Source organism: Poecilia mexicana, unplaced genomic scaffold (assembly GCF_051168715.1).
Source record: "Poecilia mexicana isolate PSO_F unplaced genomic scaffold, ASM5116871v1 scaffold_18, whole genome shotgun sequence".
Lineage (NCBI taxonomy): Eukaryota > Metazoa > Chordata > Actinopteri > Cyprinodontiformes > Poeciliidae > Poecilia > Poecilia mexicana.
The window spans coordinates 28,756,374-28,777,293 of NW_028263387.1; the positions used below are offsets into that span (position 1 = coordinate 28,756,374).

The 20,920-nt window shown below is 43.8% G+C and overlaps 1 protein-coding gene across 3 annotated transcripts; it reads left to right on the forward strand.

Moving 5' to 3' along the window:
• The first annotated feature begins 1,240 nt into the window (after window positions 1-1,240).
• Window positions 1,241-19,924, forward strand: mogat3a (monoacylglycerol O-acyltransferase 3a). 3 transcript variants are annotated; one of them, XM_088015493.1, is made up of 9 exons: window positions 1,242-1,569; window positions 2,685-2,863; window positions 2,934-2,994; window positions 3,079-3,222; window positions 10,955-11,085; window positions 11,994-12,037; window positions 12,197-12,287; window positions 13,471-13,579; window positions 19,434-19,924. In XM_088015493.1, the coding sequence occupies exons 1-9, from the start codon at window positions 1,476-1,478 to the stop codon at window positions 19,586-19,588; spliced, it is 1,008 nt and encodes a 335-aa protein (XP_087871619.1). In that variant the 5' UTR covers window positions 1,242-1,475; the 3' UTR covers window positions 19,589-19,924. The 3 variants fall into 3 exon arrangements, with proteins under 3 accessions (XP_087871621.1, XP_087871619.1, XP_087871620.1); XM_088015494.1 differs by lacking the exon at window positions 1,242-1,569 and adding an exon at window positions 1,576-1,672; XM_088015495.1 differs by lacking the exons at window positions 11,994-12,037; window positions 12,197-12,287 and having other exon boundaries at window positions 1,241-1,569.
• The last annotated feature ends 996 nt before the right edge of the window (window positions 19,925-20,920 follow it).

A 20,920-nucleotide genomic window follows, 5' to 3' on the forward strand; every position in this document is an offset into this window, starting at 1 on the left:
TCATATTCGTACATCCTGGGTCCGCCTGCGTCATCTCCTCACCACCTCAACCACACCTCATGACACAGGCCACACCTTGGCTAACCCATCCAGAAACATTTCACAACATCTGATAAAACATGTTAATAAATAAAACTTTAATCATTTTATTAGAAAGACATCAGGAAGAAATTCAGCAAATTCAGCAAATGATCGACTGAGTCAGTAAATGGATCGAGAATGCCTGTGTTTAAATGCCTGGTTTAGTTTAATTTCTGCTTCAGTGTGATTTTAATATTTCCTCAGTTATCAGAGAAGTTATGAGATTTTCCTCAGCAGATGGCTTTGTGTAATGGTAAATAAAACCTTTTTTTATTCACAAACTCCGGACGTCTTCTGTTCCTGATCCCAGCAACATTAGATTAGACTCTATTAGGAGTAACTTCACATATAATGATTATACAACATGCTGTGCCTGGAAGAGCATTTAATTAAAAGTAATAATTAATCTAGGTGTGCTGTGGTGATGCAGGGGTTCAGCACAACCCACATATGGAGGCCTCAGTCCTCGAAACGTCGCAGGTTCGATTCCTGACCTCTCTTTACCCACTTTCCTGTTAATTAACTATCAAATAAAGGCCAGTAGAGCCAATAAGAAATAAAAGTAATAATTCATCTGAGAAGCTATAATATCTTCTTAATATCCATCAGTGAGCATCAGTGAGTTTATTCACACCTGATTCAACTCTTTAACTCTTCTACCTCCTGTATTAATTAATTATTAAGGTATTAATCATCTACAGGTAACATTTTTAATCTATAAATGTATCGTAAAAATTCTTCTGGTTCTTTAAAAAATTATTTGAATTAATTCTCAAGCTTTTTTAACTGTGATTTTGTCAAAGGTCAGATTTTACTGGGACATAAATCAGGTTTTTATTTCATGTAGAAAATGTTTAAGGTTGTTTAATATTTTTAAATGAACATTTCATTATACTTTAATTTTGAAAATCTTTGATCATAGTAATTTTTGTCTGTCAATTTTTCAATAAAAAAGTAAATAAAATCTCATTCCTGCCTTCAGAGTCCCTGCTGGATCTGATTGGAGGAAACAGTCTTAACCCCGCCCACACCGCGCCGCCCACCGCTTCGGTGAGTAATGGGGCGGAGCTTGAGAAACCGTCTCACCGTGCACGCTCTTGACTCACGCTCGTGCACGTCCCCGCCTCTTTCTTTATGCAGCTGCCAGAGCTGATTGACCAATAGGAACACACCCAGGGATCCGTCCTGTGCGCATGCGCAGAGCCAGGAGCAGAGTGCGGAAAGTTTGTGATGAAAGTTTGGAGAGTTACAGTTCAGTAGGAGAAAAGGAGGAAGAGGAGGAGGAAGAAGAGGAGAAATAGAAAAAGGAGAAGCTCTTTATCTCCCGCTGAAGCTCCGACCCTCCGCGGCTCCTCTCCGCTCCCCAGGCCGCCCTCAGCTGCTCCTCCCCCGGCATGAAGATCCAGTTCGCCCCGCTGAACGTCCCGCTGCGGAGGCGGCTGCAGACCGCAGCGGTGCTGCAGTGGGTCTTCTCCTTCCTGGCGCTGGGTGAGTCTGGTCTTACTGGTTTTACTGGTGGTGTTACTGGCTCTGTGTAAATATGCTGGACCAACTCTGATGGTTCTACTGGGTCTCTCCTTCCTGGCGCTGGGTACGTATGGCTGGGTGGTACTGTTGGTACTGGTTTTACTGGGTCTTCAAGAATCTACTGTTTCAGTTGGGTCTACTGGTTTTTCTAACCAGTAGACTCTCCCAGTAAGCAGAGCATGTAGGAGGTTCTGATCCATCTGCTGGAGGTGAAAGTGAAGAAAAGTTCTGACTGGTTCTGGTTCTGGTCTGGACGTTCTGAAGGGAACCAGCTGGACCGGTACCGCTGGTACCGCTCTAAGTTCTGCTCAGAGCTCCAGGATGAATCTAAACGCTGATCGACCATCAGATGGATCTGATCTGTGATCAGTCCTCCATCAGAGCCAAAGCTCCTCAGGTAGCGGCTCACCTGGATCAGCTGCTGATGGACCTGATCGTCTCCTGATCAGAACCGAACCTGGTGGATCCATCTGCTGATCAGCCTGTTTTCTCTCCAGTCAGAATGAAATGAGCCTCTGATGCTTTCAGACGATGAGTTACATCTTCATGAGACAAACTGAGGAAGTTATTATTAACGTCAGAGTGAAGTTTTACCTTCCTTTAGTTTATTATTTTTCAGGTTATTGTCTGAGGATGAATGAGGTTCAGTTTCATTGTTTAACCCATTGTTTCCCAACCTGGTCCTCCAGGCTCACTGCCCTGCATGTTTTAGAAATGAGGCCTTAGATCAGGGGTGTCAAACTCCAGTCCTCCAGGGCCTCTGTCCTGCAACTTTTAGATGTGCCTCTGCTGCAGCACCTGAAAAGAATAATCAGGTCATTAGCAAGGCTCAGGAGAACCGATCTACACAGGGAGGAGGTAATTAAGCCATTTCATTCCACTGGTTTTTACCTGTGGCACATCTAAACACTGCAGGACAGCAGAGGACTGGAGTTTGACACCCCTGCCTTAGATGTTTCGGGTTGACGAAGCAGAACCACCAGAACCATCAGAACCTGGTTCAGCCAGTAGAACTCTTGCCTGACCCAGCGGGTTGGTTCTGCCTGGTCCAGTTACTCATCCCGTCTCTGTTCCAGCCCAGTCCTGTCTGGCCGCCTTCGTCCTGCTGGCCGTCTCTGATTGGTGGATCGCTGCTCTGCTCTATGCTGGTTGGCTGTGGCTGGACTGGGACACGCCCACCAGCGGAGGCCGGCGCTGCCATTGGGTCAGGAAGTGGAGCGTGTGGCGCCACTTCAGGGACTACTTCCCCCTGGAGGTGAGACCAGAACCGACCCACACAGGATATTGATTATTGATTGATTGATCACTGATTGATGTCTTTGTAGCTGGTGAAGACGGTCGATCTGGACCCGACCCAGAACTACATCTTTGGGTTCCATCCCCACGGTGAGACTCTCAGTGCTGCTGGTTCTGACCCGGTTCTCTCCACCACTGGTTCTGGTTCTGGTTTTGACCCGGTTCTCTCCCCAGGGGTTCTGGTGGCCGGGGCGTTCGGGAACTTTTGCACGGAGGCGACCGGGTTCTCCCGCCTGTTTCCGGGCCTGCAGTCCCACCTGCTCATGCTGCCGTTCTGGTTCCGATTGCCGTTCTTCAGGGATTACATCATGTGTGGAGGTGAGTGAGGTTCTACCGGGTCGGGCAGCAGAAGGTCCGATTCCAGCAGAACCAGCGGTTCAAATTTTAATATTCAAAAGAGGAAACAGGAAGTAACTGGGAGTACGGGTTCTGTTTACTGGACTCAAGTAGTCTGTCTGTAAATGGGTCGAGGTTCTGGTAGAACCCAGCAGGTCGGACCTGGAGCAGAACCAAGATCCTGATCATCATTCCTGTGTTTTTCTGACCATCTGCTAGCTCAGTGGTTCCCAAACTTTTTCTTCTGCGCCCCCCCCCCCAGTGGTTCCCAAACTTTTTCTGCGCCCCCCCTATGGATTACAAATGGCTGTCTGGTTGAAACGACGAGGGGGGACATCGACTTTTTTGGGGGCAAAATGAATGTACGTAGCTGAAAACAGACACCAACATCGGTAGCCTTGTTAAGCTTAAGGTTCTGTATTGATATTAGCTACTCATCTTTTAGCTAACATTAGCTAGTCATCTTTTAGCTAACATTAGCTAGTCATCTTTTAGCTAACATTACCTGCATCCAGCAGCTTTACTCAACTCAGTCGGTTAGTTTGGAGGGAAAAACTGTGAAAAGTTCTTTGCGTTTTGCTGGTTTGCTGCCGTGATTCTAACACAAACCTACGTAGCTCCGCCCAGCAGCAGCAGGTCTCCTTCACAGGTGGAAACCCAGCGCGAGCGGCGTAGCGCTCATGTTGCGTTTAAAGGCGGCTCGGAAAAACAGGTTACAACATGTTAACAACGGATTAAACAGTTTTAACTGCTGATAAAAGTGACAGAGGACACAGATATGGGAAGTGTGGAAGCCTCTACTGTATCAAACTGACAGGAATAACAGAGAGTTGGCCATTCTAAGGTAAAAACCCAGCGCATACAGTGTTCATGTTTTCTTTTCTTTTTTTCATCCAGACGGCTTCCCGCGCCCCCCCTGCAATGACACAGCGCCCCCATTAGGGGGCGCGCCCCACAGTTTGGGAACCTCTATGCTAGCTTATCGTTAGCTTCCCCCACTCAGACTCTCTCACTCACACCTCCATGAATCTGCATGAACATTTTCCCTCCTTTTTACCTGCAGCAGTAGCAGCTAATCTGAACTCTTCCTCAACCTGGTCTCTCTCATCATCATCCTCCTCTGACGACAATAAAGCCCCTGAATCGCTAATTCTTTCTCCTTCTCTGCTACTGAATCTGCTCCAACGGTCAAAGTTTTTGTGGTAAACATCGGATAGTTTGACACATTTTTCTGAAAGGACTTATGGGCTTTTGTCGTAGTTTATCCTCTCACTTTTCTTGGACTCCGGTTAGCAGCTAATCATTTGCAGCTGACCGTTAGCAGCTGACCGTTAGCAGCTGACCGTTAGCAGCTGACCGTTAGCTGAAATGGCTCTTATTTATAATGTCAGAGGAGGGGGGGCGGGCCAAGGAGAACCGAGAGATTTTATTGGATAAGCCCAATTTCCATCAATAAAATCAGCCAATGGCTGCCACAGTTGATAAAAATTTCATTTAAATACATTTGTTGTTAAATTATGACGGCGTCGGGCCGCCAGATATGGACAGTAAATGCATCAGTCTGTTGTTCAAACTGAATGCAGATTTTTTCCTGATCATATTTTCAACCCGCCACAGTTCAGCTGCGTTGCTTTAATTTACTCACTACTTTATACTTTTACCTGCATTTGGCCAGTGGGGGGCGCTGGCGCTAATTTCCACCCTTTGATTCATTACTTTATTACTGAATGATGTACAGATCAACACTCATCAGGTTCTGATCAGGTTCTGGTTCAGATACAAAAACTTCTTTCATAATTTAAAATACAGTTTCGAGTCATCCAGGTTTTAACGTCTAATCTACGAACAGGTTGGTTTAATCTGGATTACAGATGAATCTGAGTATCTTCAGAACCAAGAGGAACCACCAAAGTCCAGACTGATTGGACCCAGATGTTAGAACCAGCCAGATTCTGGGTCTGGACTTTGGTTCTGAACCTGGATCAGCTCAGCTGGTTCCCTCTGCTCCAGATTACAACAAACTTTATCAGTGACCTTTGACCTCTGTTACACAGCACCAGGGGGAGTTGGGCCATCTGAGCAGTTTCATCAGAACCACCGAGTCCAAACCATCTGAAGTGAAACTGGACCACAGGTCACAGCAGCAGGAGAGGGAGGGGGAGGCTACAGGCTCTCTGATTGGCTGGCTGAGCTCTGTGAGGTCACATGGGGTCAGCGAGGGTCAAGGGTCATAGTTACAGGTGGAAACAGGTGGTGATCAGGGAGACCAACTGCCAGGTAGACACTGGCATCAGGTCTGCTGCCACCTGGTGGCTGGATGTGGAAATGCAGCAGCTTGATGTTGGCCTGAGTTTCCTCTGTGCAGCAGAAACTCTTGATCCCATCTAAATCTTCTCCAGAGTCCATCAGGTGGCCCAGAACCCAGCAGAACCTCCTGACCGGCCCGGTCAGCCTCTTCCTGTCAGAACAGGAACCTGGTGGCTCTTTGGTTAAACTGGTAACTATCAGCTTCACTAGAGAGCCACTAGAGCTGGTTACCAACTGATAACTGGTAAAGCTAACAGATTTACCAGAGAGCCTCTAAACCAGGGGTCCCCAAACCTTTTCCTGAGGGCCACATAACTTTTCCCTTCTCTGCTGGAGGCCGGAGTCAGTTTGTAACAGGAAAAGTGACGATTGCTGGAGCCTAAATGTAAAAATGTATTTAAAATGTATAAGGCACAATCAAATAACCCTCTCTGGGTTCTTCACAGAACAAATCCAGGAAGGATTATAGAGCTTTGGAGCTGATCTCACAGCGTGTGACGTTTACGTCGCTCGGCGCCATGTTTGCAGCCCACAGACCAAAACAAACTAGTCAGATCACCGGTGTTTTCATTGTATTACCAACCGCAGCAAAGTTGTTTTTCATATTGGTTACTGGATATTCGCCCTCCGCGGAGTAAGGGACGTTCAGCTCAAGGTTGATCTGATTTATGAGCGCCAATTTTGGCCAGCTGTTCTCTACCGATGCCTCCTGAAGCGCATCAGAGGTTCACATAGAGACTGTCAGTTTCCGAACACTCCTGTAAATAAATGCTTTGTCTTGTAACCGACTGATATAAAAAGTGGTAATTCATGCTATTACACGAGGCACACTATCCTCCATAGTCATACTTCATATTCAATATTTTAAATATTAAATGTTTTCTTCAATAGCTTCCAAATCGTGTCCCCCATTAACTCAAAATCTGAGTGAAATTATTCTACTAGACCATATAGATGAGGCATATTTTTATTTCAGTTTGAGCCCTTTTTTATTTTTTTAACCAAATTTATATTTTAAAAATATATTTTTAAAAAAGTTCATAAAATGTATTACCTCAGATGATAAGCACCTTCTAGGACAGGATCTATTTCATTACATGTTCACTTACCTGAAAGATGTTTACAACAAATATCTATTAAAGTGTGATCCATTTCATAAAATCTGTCACCTTTATTGTTTAATTACACATTAAATTTTTAAAGATGGGCTTTTTCATCTGGTTGGTGTCATGATGTGGTGGTGGACACAAACGCAGCAGGCAGTGGATGAACTTTATGAAGATGTTATTTTAATGAACTAAACAAACTAAATCCAAAATCCCGGTAAAACAAGGAAATCCGAAACACAATGAAACAGGAGACAACGGATAACAAAGGTAACGTGAAGATCTAAACAAAGAAAAAACCTAACTAGAATTACTAAAGATATATATATATATATATATATATATATATATATATATATATATATATATATATAGACTTGAACATGGAAGAACAACTGAAGTGATGAAATTAAGAAATAAACATATAAACATTACTAGAAACACTGCAGCAAGGCTGAAATGACTAAAATACAATTAAACTATAGTCATTAAAGATGGACTCAGACAAACAAGGACAGAACCTTAACTAAAGACTTAACCTAACTAGAAACACTATAAAGGACTGAAAATAAGGAAAGCAATAATATAATTCTAACTACACTAAATAGCTCAAATAATATCAAAAGAATCATGAAGGGCTAAACCAGGGGTGTCCAAAGTCGGTCCTCTAGCTCCAGCATCCTGCACGTTTTAGTTCTCTCCCTGGTGGTAGAAACAACCTTTTCAGCTTGTCAGTGTTCATTAGGCCTCTAATGAGCATCATTTGATCCAGGTGTGTTAAACCAGGGAGAGACTAAAACATGCAGGATGACGAGCCTCCAGGACCCACTTTGGGCTCCACTGGGCTAAACTAAAGTGAACTTAAACATGAAGCTAAATAAAATGAAAAGCAAAACTTACCCAGAAACCCAGTGTCCTGACAGATGTCTAGTTATATAATTGTTTACTTTAATCACATAAAATGTATATTTAAAAATATAATCTATCATGTGTATGTTTATTACCTGAAATATTTTAAATATCACATTTTTACTTTAAATGTGATTAATTTCTTCACCTGTTTACATGCAACTTGAAGTGCTTGAATCAAATGTTTTATGAATGTTTACAATAAATTATTGAATGAGAGAAAACAGCCACTTCCAACATATTCCTCCTGCCTTGCTGAGCTCCTCTGGCGTTTCCTCGTCAGCCTCTCCAACTTGCTCCTCATCTACAGCCTCTTGTGGCATCATTTACCTCTTCTGTGGTAAATAAAACTGTCTCAGTAACTTGTTGATCCATCATGGTTTTGCTGTATCGCCTCTTTAATTGACGCCCATGTCGGTCCGATGTTGTGTGGTTTACCTCAGTGACCCATATTCAGGACTGGACCCCAGTCAGGATTGAGCTCATCCATTTCATACGTTGGTTTGCCTTTAAGAGGACATATCAGAACACACATCAGTATTAACACTGTAAATTTGATAACACTAGTAAAATAGTTTACTTCACAATAATGTAATAACCTCGATGTCCACTGACAAAACTCGGACTATGCTACATAAACAATATTAGCCCGAGCTAAACAAGGTTGACCCACTTAAATGAACTCAACATTAACCGAACATGAGAACACCCGGACAAAATCATAGCAAAATAAATTATGACACAGCAATAACAAAGCGAATTTAGACACTCACCAGAATGGAAATGTCTGGAGCAAACTTGTAGGTATCTGGGGATGTTGGAGAAGGTAACATCAGGACGTCTCAACTGCGGACACCAGGACATTCGTTTTCTTTTCGTTGGCTCCGATAGCTTAGCCTCCTCTCGTTGTTTCCAAGCAGGAAAATAGTGAAACGAAAGTCCGTTTTCCATCTTTTTACCGTTTTGGTCGTGTGACCGGACATTACACCCAATAACGCAGCAAGTTCGTGCCATAGCTAAAATATCTGTGAGAGTCATTTTTGTCGGTGGCAACAAAGATGGCGCTGACACCCCTCCGACTGGAGCAGTGACGTCACGCTCCGAAGCTCTATAGTCCGTATTTTCCGAACTATGAGCCGCACTGGACTATAAACCACAACCCCAAAGTGTTTTTTTAAACCAGTAAACATTCACATATAACCCTCAGATATCTCTGCTGCTCCAGGTTTTCCACAGCGATGCAGCAGCAGCAGAGGGGCGGACAGCCAAATCTGAGTCATAACAGGTCAACTGAATATCACATTTATTAGGGTTGAAAAAGAAAAAGTTGCCAAGTTTAGATTTAACTGAACTGATCACGGTAGTTTCTGAACGGAAACTGTAACAGTAAAAAGCTGATCCTTCATGTTGCTACTAGCATGAGCTAAATGAAAATAGGTGCCTTCTTCTTCTTCTTCTTTAGATTTCAACAGCAGCTTGCATCCATTATTGTTGCACTACTGCCATCTACTGGATCCTAATATCTGTACCTCAAATTCTCATAATGATCCCAGTATTTAAAAAAAAAAAGAAAAAAAATCTTCTTTTCCCCCTCAATGCTGTTTAACTGATCAACAACATTCTCAAATTTCAGTTCCCTATTAAAACCTAATTCCGTTTTAATGAGCGCTTTCTTCTTTTATTTCCAATTTTGACGTCCAGTGATTCACTTCCTGCTAAAGAGCCCCCTGGTGGTTGAAGAAAAATCCACATATAAGCGGCTTATAGTCCAGAAAACCCGGTATATGAAAAAAAATCTAAATGCTCTCTGGTATTGTTCAGGGGGCCAGACCAAATGTGGAGGGTTCGGCAAAGTTACAGTGAAATGTAACACAAAATGTTGTTTAAAGAGTTTTTAAACCACATTCAAGCTGCAGGACCAAAAATGACTAGTGATCTACATCAAACATGTTTTTCTCAGTAAGGAACTTATTGAGAAATAAAACTCAAATGTTGCTTCTAAACAAGCAAGGGTGTAGGAACGAGTCTGTCATTGGGGGGGACGTATATCGGAAACCTGACAGATCAGTAAATATCTTAAGCAGAAATGTCAAACAATGATGCCATCAACACATCAGTAACGCGTTACTCTAATCTGACCCTTGTTTCAGTAACAAGTATTCTAACATGTTACTATTTACAATCCAATAATCAGATTAAAGTTATGCAGCATAATGACTGTCATTCCATGATGAACACTCACTTTAGCATTTGCCTCACAACTAGCAAGCTAAATACTCTGGTAGCACAGAGCCGACCAGATTCTGATATAAACTGACTGGCAATTGAACAGGTTCTACTTATTTCTAAAACCAAAGTAGAAAACTTATTTAAAAATTAAAAACAGTTAGTACATATTTCAATAAACTAAATGAAGATCTCACCAGAGCTTCTTCACCTTTCTAGCACTGCTGTTCTCATAAATATCTAAATAATATAATATAATATAATATATAAATACATGTTAAGTGGTCGAGTATGATCAAATGTTGCTCACTTTAAATAATAAAAATTTTGCTGCTGTTTCAGTCTCATTCTAAATCATTGTGACTAGACTAGCTAACTTTTAAACAAAGTTAGCAGTTAAAATTTGGACATGTGACAATCCCAGAATTAAAACGGCTTAACCTAAAAGATTTAGTTCTATATATGAAAGTAAACTGACAACAAGATGTTATAAACGAGCGATATTCATGGCAACATCCCTGACAGATCGTTTACCTCCTTCTAACGGAGTTTCTCTGCTGCTGCCTTCACTCTGAGCCGTTCAGAGGGGGGAGGGGCCGGAAGCGCTCTGCTGAATGCGCTGTTGTGCGCCTTCAAAATAAAAGCACGCGAGTAAATTCTTCGCAACAGCGGTGAAATTATTGGGGGGGACGAATGTGGCTCTCTCCAATATTGGGGGGGACATGTCCCCCCTTCCTCTCCGCTTCCTACGCCTGTGTAAACAAGTTTTGTTATTTAAATGCTAATGTTTCTTCAATGTTTTTTTTTTTTTAGTGGGGGACAATTTTAGACTTTTCATAGATTGGTGGGTCCAGACCCCCTGATACCCTGGGATTTCCGCCTATGGCTGTCGCCTCAGTAAACTGGTTCCACTGGAGAGCAGATCTGCCTCCCATTCTGCTGCTAGAACCTCCAGAACCTGCAGGGTGGTACCAAAGGGTTCTGGTCGGACCGTCTGGACCAATCAGGTCTCTGATGGATGATGGTGTCTAGAAGCTCTGCCTCCCATTCTGATCCTGGACCAATCAGAACCTCTGGACGGTTTCAGTTCTCCACATGGAAAGGAACTGGGTGAGCTTGATGTTCTGAACAGAACAGGTTCTGACCGGTGTCCCTCTGTCCTCCAGGTCTGGTGTCCAGCAGCAAGTCCAGCCTGTCCCACCTGCTCAGCCGTCCTGAAGGAGGAAACGTGGCAGTCATCGCCGTGGGCGGAGCTCCAGAAGCTCTGGACGCTCGGCCCGGAGCGCTAACTCTGCAGGTAGGTACCGTGGTGAGGCAGAGGTCAGATGTCAGAACCCAGAGGTCAGACATCAGGTCAGAGGTCAGAACCCAGAGGTCAGACATCGGGTCAGAGGTCAGACATCGGGTCAGAGGTCAGACATCGGGTCAGAGGTCAGAACCCAGAGGTCAGACATCAGGTCAGAGGTCAGACATCGGGTCAGAGGTGAGAACCCAGAGGTCAGACATCGGGTCAGAGGTCAGACATCAGGTTAGAGGTCAGAACCCAGAGGTCAGACATCGGGTCAGAGGTCAGACATCAGGTCAGAGGTCAGAACCCAGAGGTCAGACATCAGGTCAGAGGTCAGACATCGGGTCAGAGGTGAGAACCCAGAGGTCAGACATCGGGTCAGAGGTCAGACATCAGGTTAGAGGTCAGAACCCAGAGGTCAGACATCGGGTCAGAGGTCAGACATCAGGTCAGAGGTCAGAACCCAGAGGTCAGACATCGGGTCAGAGGTCAGACATCGGGTCAGAGGTCAGAACCCAGAGGTCAGACATCGGGTCAGAGGTCAGACATCGGGTCAGAGGTGAGAACCCAGAGGTCAGACATCAGGTCAGAGGTCAGAACCCAGAGGTCAGACATCAGGTCAGAGGTCAGACATCGGGTCAGAGGTCAGAACCCAGAGGTCAGACATCGGGTCAGAGGTCAGAACCCAGAGGTCAGACATCAGGTCAGAGGTGAGGCTCAGCCAGGTTCTGGTGGTAGACCCAACTTGGACAAACATCTCTGATCTGGTTCCTGTCTTTCTGAGGGTCTGAGAGGTTGCAAGTTCAACTCCTGATCAGAACCGAAAGAGAACTCAAAAATTGGACCAGAACCGGAGTTTGATCCAGATGGTTCTGTTGGGCAGTTGGTCACTGACTGACCCTCGTTTCTGTTTCCAGGTGAAGAACAGGAAGGGCTTCATCAAGATGGCTCTGAAACACGGGTAGGCGGGGCCTGATTGGTGGGCGGGGCTTCACCGATGGGCGGGGCTTCAGGATCAGAAACCCAGTTCTTTTTATTGTTCATGTGTGTGTGTGTGTGTGTGTGTGTGTGTGTGTGTGTGTGTGTGTGTGTGTGTGTGTGTGTGTGTGTGTTTATGCAGAGCTCAGCTGGTTCCTGTCTTTTCGTTTGGAGAAAACGAATTATTTGACCAGATGGAAAACCCGACTGGATCTCCTCTGAGGAGGCTGCAGGTCACACACACTGGGAAATACACACACACACACACACACTGATACACACACACTGATACACACCACTCACATCTCCAGTTCTCTGATTTTCTACATTTTATCTCCAAACAAACTTTAGTTTTTAAATATTTTCCTGATTTTAATCTTTTTGCCTCCAGGCGATTTGGACCGTTTTTAGGAGGATTCACTCCCCTCATGATGCTGCGTTCATGAACTGTGAAACGTTTGGAAAACTGCAGATTTGAAGTTGATTTAACAGTTTTAGTAGAAATTCATAACCAGATGTTTCTGGTCGGATCCTGTCAGCTTCTATTTGAAATATATCTATGCGTGAAAAGCGTCTCCAGATTCCAGCGCTGGGATTTCCTGCAACCGTAAACTCACCACAGCTGTTTCTGTTCAGCATCGTCTGGTTCTGATTTTTGTTGGTTTATTGATCAGGAACAGAACCAGTTGCTGCTGGAGCTTCTGGACCCAGATGGATCAGAACCAGATGGATCAGAACCAGACTGATCCAGGAGGTTTTCCTCCTGGCTGAACTTTCACCAGAACCGGATCTCGTCTGGTTCTGGTTCAGACCGGCTGTTGATGCTTCGGTTCTGGATTAAACTGGTGGTACCGGGTCGGTCCAGTAACTACATCATAAAAACATCAAATCAGTCAAACTGGCTTTTTCTCACCAGTTGATCCTCATCTGACCTTTGACCTGAGATTCATTTATCAGCAAAAAGTGACTCCTAGTGGCCACTGCATGGTACTGCAAGGAACAACAAAAATGTCTGAACATCGTTAATGGGTTTAACTGACATTTGTCCACAGCTCATTTCCACCTGAGCTGTGGATCTGCAGCTCCTCCAGAGTCACAATGGTCCTGGTCAACACTCTGCTGTCAGTCCAGCTGGACGTCCATGTCCTGATAGACATGGACGTCTGCAGGTGGTCCAATCTGGCATCATGTTTCATGACCCTGTTTGTTCTCTACAGAACCTCTGAGTCCAGAACCAGAACCTCTGGACTCGGGTTCTGGTAGCAGAGCTGGACAGGTTTTACCTTCAGGTACCAGAGTAGAGGGGTGGAGTCAGGTGTTGGTCTGGAGACAAAATGTGGACGACCCGAGTCCGAATGCTTGTCACAGCACCGTGTCGGCCATGTTTAATATTATGGGATGTTGTTGTGTCAGCAGAACCGGCTGCAAAGCATCATGGGAATTGCGATGCCTCTGTTCCACGCCAGAGGAGTTTTCCAGTACAGCTTCGGCCTGATTCCCTACAGGAAGCCCGTTCACACCGTGGGTAAGTTCTGTTGCCTCCATGTTGGACCATCAGAACCTCTGACAGAACCAGGAGGTCCAGAATAGAGCCAGACCGCCTCCCAGTTTAGAACCAGTGAAGGTCCAACCACAGAATGTTTCCATGTTCAGGTTTGGATCTTATGGAGCAGAAACAGAACCAGGGAACAGAACCGTTCAGCGGTTCTGTTCCCTGGTTCTGTTCAGCACCAGTAGAATAATCCTGATGGACTGAACCGGGTTCTAGTATCGGGTCACATTACAGGTTCTGATCTGATCTTTAATCTGTCTGGTTATAAACTGGATTTAAATCCAGTTCTAATTTATTCACTGCGATGGATTAGTGACCCGTCCAGGTGACCCTGACCTCCAGGTGACCCCACATCCAGGTGACCCCGCCCCCAGGTGACCCCGACCTCCAGGTGACCTGATCCCCAGGTGACCCTAACCCTATTTGTCATAGATTTTGGTTGGTCACCATGACGATGTGCCTCCTGAAACATCTCTAAAACGGGACTGATTGTTTTATAAAAGTCTATAGGGACCATCAGGTCCAGGGTTCCTCCATGTCTCCATGTGGTCAATATTCCTATTCAGCTTCTGTAATTTCAGCCTCCAGTTGTTTTCTATAACCTTCATCTATGGAGGGAATAATGAACTTATTTAGAAATGAGTCGTGTTCCTGGATATCAGAGGCGACCTGAGAATCTAACAGCCTTTCATTGTATTTTAAACTAAAGTTTCCCCTTTAATATTAATAATAGAGGTTATGTTGTTTTTTTTGCACTTCCAATTGTTTTGTCAGGAGTTTCCCGTTTTTCTCCATGTTCATAGATTTAACCTTAATAAACTCTCTGCAGATTCTTCTTCATATTGTATTTTTAATAACAGTAATTCCTTCTGTTTCTGTTATTTCTAAAAACTTGTAGTTCTAATGATTTAGTCTTAGATTCTGGTTGTTCTCTAGATTTTGATGAGGTGTAACTGATTATATAACTCCTGCTTTGAAAGCGTCTCATTTTCTACAGGCTGAAGTTTGAATGATGTTGATACTGAAATATTCGTCTCTTTTCTCCAACATATTGAAGGAATTTCTCACCTTCAAGCCATTTCTGGTGTAAACAGCATCTATGAGGGTCTGACTGTTAGAATATATGAAACTACAGGGAGCGTGATCTGATAGTAGAACGCTATCATAACAACAATCAGTTATATTGACAGTAATTCTGTTGAAAATAATCTATGCAGAGTTTGTTCTAAATGTCCCTGAATGGCATCAGTAGATTGTTTCAGTAGGTTTTAAATGTCTCCAGATTTAATTCTTTCATAAAATCACGTTTCCCCACTTCTGGTATGTTTGGTCAGATCCTGATCCCAGTCCAGACTGGGTCCAGAACTCGGTTCCAGGTCCAGAACTCGGTTCTAGGTCCAGAACTCGGTTCCAGTCGCCTTATAATGTATTTTCCTGTCAGCGTTGAAAGGGAAAGACAGAAGTTGGTATAGAAAACATCGTCATCAGATTTGGACCATAAACATTCACTAAGTTCAGAGTTTCTTGTAGGATCCTAATCATCAGATTTCTCTCCCAGTTTATCTTTAATAACATTGTTGACCTGGGAAGGAACAGATTTATGAATTGGGGTCATTACTCCGCAGCTCTTAATGAAAGTGGAGCTGCTTATATTTCCCCCTGCCACCTCCTATATAATTTTATATTTTCTTCCTCCAAGAGAGGGTTTCTTGTAAAAATACTATTTGAGTTTAAATCTTTGTTTTTTCATGACTTGTTTGATTTTTTTCAGTTTATGTAAACCTCTACAGTTCCAGGATGTGAATTTAGTTTCTGTTCTCTGCATCATGTCAGCTTAAAAAACACTGATGCAAATGTGCAGAGTTAATGTGCAGATTTGCACATTAACAAAATAACTGAACAGTTAACATACATCCATAAACCCTGAACTGCTGGAAGAAACAAAACCCAACCAAACGGTCAGAATATGCTGCTTCCAACCACTGGCATAAAGATCGTTATGATCTATTCTCTCGGTTCTTAACCTTCACCAACAAGTAAACATAAATATCTGTACTGTATCCGACACCCTGCTGCGTTTCCAACAGTCTGTCTATCCCTGTACGTTTGATTTGATCTTTAGTATGTATAACAGAGGCTTCATAATAGAATAATGAAGCTAGAAATACAAGCTATAAATAATAAATAGTGCAACTTCATGCTGTAGATTGTGAACATAACGACGATCTAACAGAATATATTTAGCAAAGAGACGCACCATCGTTGCATAGCATCAGAATTTAATCCATTCATTCTGTTATCTGTTCATCCGATCGATGAACGTTTGGACCTCGGCTGGAGAGTTGAGCCTGAAAGTTTTAGTACGTTGGCACCAGTTCAGCTGGAGGGATGATGCCGTAACTCAGCCCACCGAGGGGCTTGTGGACTTCATCTTACTGCTTGTGCATCTCTGTAGCGACGTTGTTGTAGAGTCTTACCCGTTGGTTCTTAGAGAGGATATCCATTTTTACTTGCTCTGAACATACTTTTGTTTATAGTTGAGCATAGTTACGGTTCTTGGGGGTGTTTCTGTGTTTCTTTTCGGGCCGATGCGGTGAGCTCTTTGGAGAATCAGCAGGTTTCTCAGGCCAGGCAACTCCAACACTTCTGGTAACCAGCTTTCCTAAAATCCATCAGAGCCTCTGCTCCTTCAGGGAGATTCACCAATCTGAGGTTGTTGAGCCGAGATCTCATTTTCATGTCAACAACTTTTTCCTCCATTAGCTTCTTAGTTTCCTCCAAGCTCTTAACTTTAATTAGTGACATTTACTCGTTTTCCATTGTGGACAAACGTTCCTCTGCATGCGTCAAACGCTTCACACTCTCCCACTTCTTTCCTCACTGCTTCTTTGGGTGCCATAACCCCATCAAACCTTCCAGAAAACTCAGACTTTAGGCTCTTTATTGCTCCAAGTGTATCTGCTTTGTCGCCGAATGAGTTATTCATTTCGCCGCCGTTAGCTGCTAGCTATTAACCGTTAGCTGCTAGCTCTTCATCGGCTCCCTTGCTGCTGCTCGGCTCTTTGCTAACTTTCTTGCTAGCCTCGTTTGTGCTGTGCTCCACATTTTGTGGTCTGTAGTCTGTCAGCTTGGATTGCGTAGTTATTCTTGGCTTATCTTTGCTTGGCCTTCCAGGGTTTGGCAAAGTTTCACCCAAATCAAACTCTGCTACCGTTGTTGTAGCGTTCAGGAGTTTTTAAAAGGGAATTTACAGGATTCTTGTCAGGAGCTGTCGAACACGACCTTCTACCTTGCAGTCATACCTGGAAGTCCAGAATTACAGTGGGGCAAAAAAGTATTTAGTCAGCCACCAATTGTGCAAGTTCTCCCTCTTAAAAAGGTGAGAGAGGCCTGTAATTGTCATCATAGATATACCTCAACTATGAGAGACAAATGGAGAAAAAAAAATCCAGAAAATCACATTGTCTGATTTTTAAAGAATTTATTTGCAAAATATGGTGGAAAATAAGTATTTGGTCAACAACTAAAGTTCATCTCAATACTTTATGTACCCTTTGTTGGCAATGACAAAGATCAAATGTTTTCTGTAAGTCTTCACAAGGTTTTCACACTGTTGCTGGTATTTTGGCCCATTCCTCCATGCAGATCTTCTCTAGAGCTGTGATGTTCTGGGGCTGTCGCTGGGCAACACGGACTTTCAACTCCCTCCAAAGATTTTCTATGGGGTTGAGATCTGGAGACTGGCTAGGCCACTCCAGGACCTTGAAATGCTTCTTACGAACCCACTCCTTCGTTGCCCGGGCGGAGTGTTTGGGATCATTGTCATGCTGAAAGACCCAGCCACGTTTCATCTTCATTGCCCTTGCTGATGGAAGGAGGTTTTCACTCAATGTGACGATACATGGCCCCATTCATTCTTTCCTTTACACCAGGGACCAGTCGTCCTGCTCCCTTAGCAGAAAAACAGCCCCAAAGCATGATGTTACCACCCCCATGCTTCACAGTAGGTATGGTGTTCTTTGGATGCAACTCAGCATTCTTTCTCCTCCAAACACGACGAGTTGAGTTTTGACCAAAAAGTTCCATTTTGGTTTCATCTGACCATATGACATTCTCCCAGTCATCTTCTGGATCTAGCAAACTTGAGACGGGCCTTTACATGTACTGGCTTAAGCAGGGGGAACGTCTGGCACTGCAGGATTTGAGTCCCTGGCGGCGTAGTGTGTTGCTGATGGTAGCCTTTGTTACTTTGGTCCCAGCTCTCTGCAGGTCTTTCACTAGGTTCCCTCGTGTGGTTCTGGGATTTTTGCTCACCGTTCTTGTGATCATTTTGACCCCACGGGGTGAGATCTTGGTGGAGCCCCAGATCGAGGGAGATTATCAGTGGTCTTGTCTAATAATTGATCCCACAGTTGATTTCTTCTCACCAAGCTGTTTACCTATTGCACATTCAGGCTTCCCAGCCTGGTGCAGGTCTATGATTTTGTTTCTGGTGTGACAGCTCTCTAGTTTTGGCCATGGTGGAGTTTAGAGTGTGACTGGTTGAGGTTGTGGACAGGTGTCTTTTATACTGATAACGAGTTGAAACAGGTGCCATTAATACAGGTAATGAGTGGAGGAGCCTCTTACAAAAGAAGTTACAGGTCTGTGACGGCCAGAAATTGTGCTTATTTGTAGCTGACCAAATACTTATTTTCCACCATATTTTACAAATAAATTATTTAAATCTCAGACAATGTGATTTTCTGGATTTTTTTTCTCCTTTTGTCTCTCATAGTTGAGGTATATCTATGATGAAAATTACAGGCCTCTCTCATCTTAAGTGGGAGAACTTGCACAATTGGTGGCTGACTAAATACTTTTTTACCCCACTGTATATTTAAAGTGTGTTTTTGTTAAATTACAACAGTCTCATAAGCGTTATGTGCTTCAGTCTGTAGTCCAGATGGTCAGTCCTCCCATGGACAGTTCAGTCTGAACTTTGTTTTTTCTTCTGTTCAGATTGTTAACCAGCCACACATGTAAATGAAGTGGCTCCAATTTACATTCACTTCATATTTTTACCTGCATTTGGCCAGTGGGGGGCGCTAATTTCCATCCCTGTCTTAATGTAATATTTTTAGATTCATAAGTGACTGACAAAATGTCTATTATGTATAAATTGGTCAAATGGCTCAACTTCACCCAAACCATTATATTGATTTTATTTCTGCCCAAAGCTGAAATGTTAAACGTTTAGCTTCGATTTATGAATTTATGCTGCAGCTCCAACATAGCGCAGTATTTATAAATAAAGCACATTTATAAATATCCATTATGGGTGTGCTGTGGTGACGCAGAGGTTCAGCACAACCCACATATGGAGGCTTCAGTCCTCAACGCAGCTGTCACAGGTTCGATTCCTGGCCTTGGTGCATGTCTCCCCTTCTCTCATTACCAACTTTCCTGTCACTTAACTATCAAATAAAGGCCACTAGAGCCAGAAAAACCTTTTAAAAATCCATTATGAGCTAATCACAATTCTTTTTAAACTCACTATAAAGATTGTTTGTTTCTTCAGAGGCCATTTTGGCTCATTTATAGTTAAAACCAAAGATTTAATTGTGAATAAATTCTGTTTCTGTGAGAATGCTGGATCTGAATCATCATGTTTTTATTTATTCATTTTCAGTTTTGTGAACAGATATTCCACTCTGAGGTTCTCTGTCCAGGTTCTGGTAGAACCTGATTCAGAACCGGCGATAGAACCGGTTGGAACCAGATTCTACCAGGCAGAACCAGCAGTAGAACCAGCAGTAGAACCTGACCTTCTCCCTCTCCGTTCCAGTTGGAAGGCCCATCCCAGTGACCCGGACGGCGTGTCCCACCTCAGAGGACATCGATGGTCTCCACAGCGTTTACCTGCAGAACCTGGTGGATCTGTTTGAGCAGAACAAGAACCTTTATGGCCTGGAGAAACATCAGCACCTCACCTTCATATGACCGCTGCTCGGTTCTGGTACCAGAAACACCTGAGCCATTGTGATCAGCTGACTGTAGTCCTGCAGCCTGATTGGCTGACTGGATTTCATCTGAAACTGTGCAGACAACTGGACTGTTGAAGGGTTCCACCACCAGAACTGAACCGGGTCTGACCCACTTGTCCTTCTCTGCTCAGCTGTAATGAGTTTAAGTGGGCAGCAGGGGGCAGCAGCCCCAGTCTTCAGAACCGAACCGGGTCTGTCCTGCTCAGAAAGGTATCAACAAGACCTCAGTCCGTCCCGTTTACATGAAGTTCTGATGGTTCCCTCACAGGGTAATAAATCACATAAACCAGAACCAGGATGGTCCGCTTGTTTGTCTGGGTCAGTTTTATCAGAGTAAGAATCTGTGAGGAGGTTTGGATTTAAATCTGTTCATAACTTCCCACCTCGTCTGACGACTGGGAGGCTGAAACTGGAGAGCTAAAGGTAATGAACGGGCCGCCGTCCGCAGCTCCTCTGGTCACACCCAAGGAAAACGAGAGAGAGACCGATCCATATTGATCCGATCCATATTGATGTGCGACCATGAAAAATACAAACGGTTATACCAGTGGAGCCGAAAGTGGCTCCTGGAGGCCCGGCATCCTGCATGTTTTAGTTCTGTCTGGTTTACCACACCTGGATCAGATGATGGATCATTAGAGGCTTAAGAAGAACACTGACCTGCTGAGGAGGTTGTTATTGCCACCAGGCAGAGAACTAAAAGATGCAGGATGCCGGTGTGCTGACTATCAGTGCTACCTTGTCACATTCTCCTACCGCAGCACGGATAGATGCCAAGTCTGTCTATCTGTGCTATCCGTCTAAAACTGCTACTGTCACGTTTACAAAGAGAAAACTACAGCAGGTTGTGTTGATGTTAAATATACTGGATAACATTGAGTGACAGGACTGAAGTGGAAGCTTAGGAGTTATGCTTAGCTTAGCATTCAAACAATTTATATATGCTTAAAATAAAAACTATAGCACTAACCCTTAATTAGAATATCCTACCTGTTAAAAATCTTTTAAATACAGAGGCGTTTGTAAGAATAAAACAGTATCAGAGGAGAAACAGGTTTTTATTGGAATTAAAGAAATACAAATAAAAAATTTTGCACATTAATCTGTTGTATGACAGATTTTATTAAATGCAGCGCAGCCACAATGTGTCCACCAAACTGCGCAGGTCACTGAAATGATGGGATATGATTCATCAGAAGTCCCCAAAGTGGGTCCTGGAGGCCCGGGATCCTGCATTTTAGTTCTAGGGTTTGGGTTCAAGGCAGGGGACCACAGGTTATGGGACAGA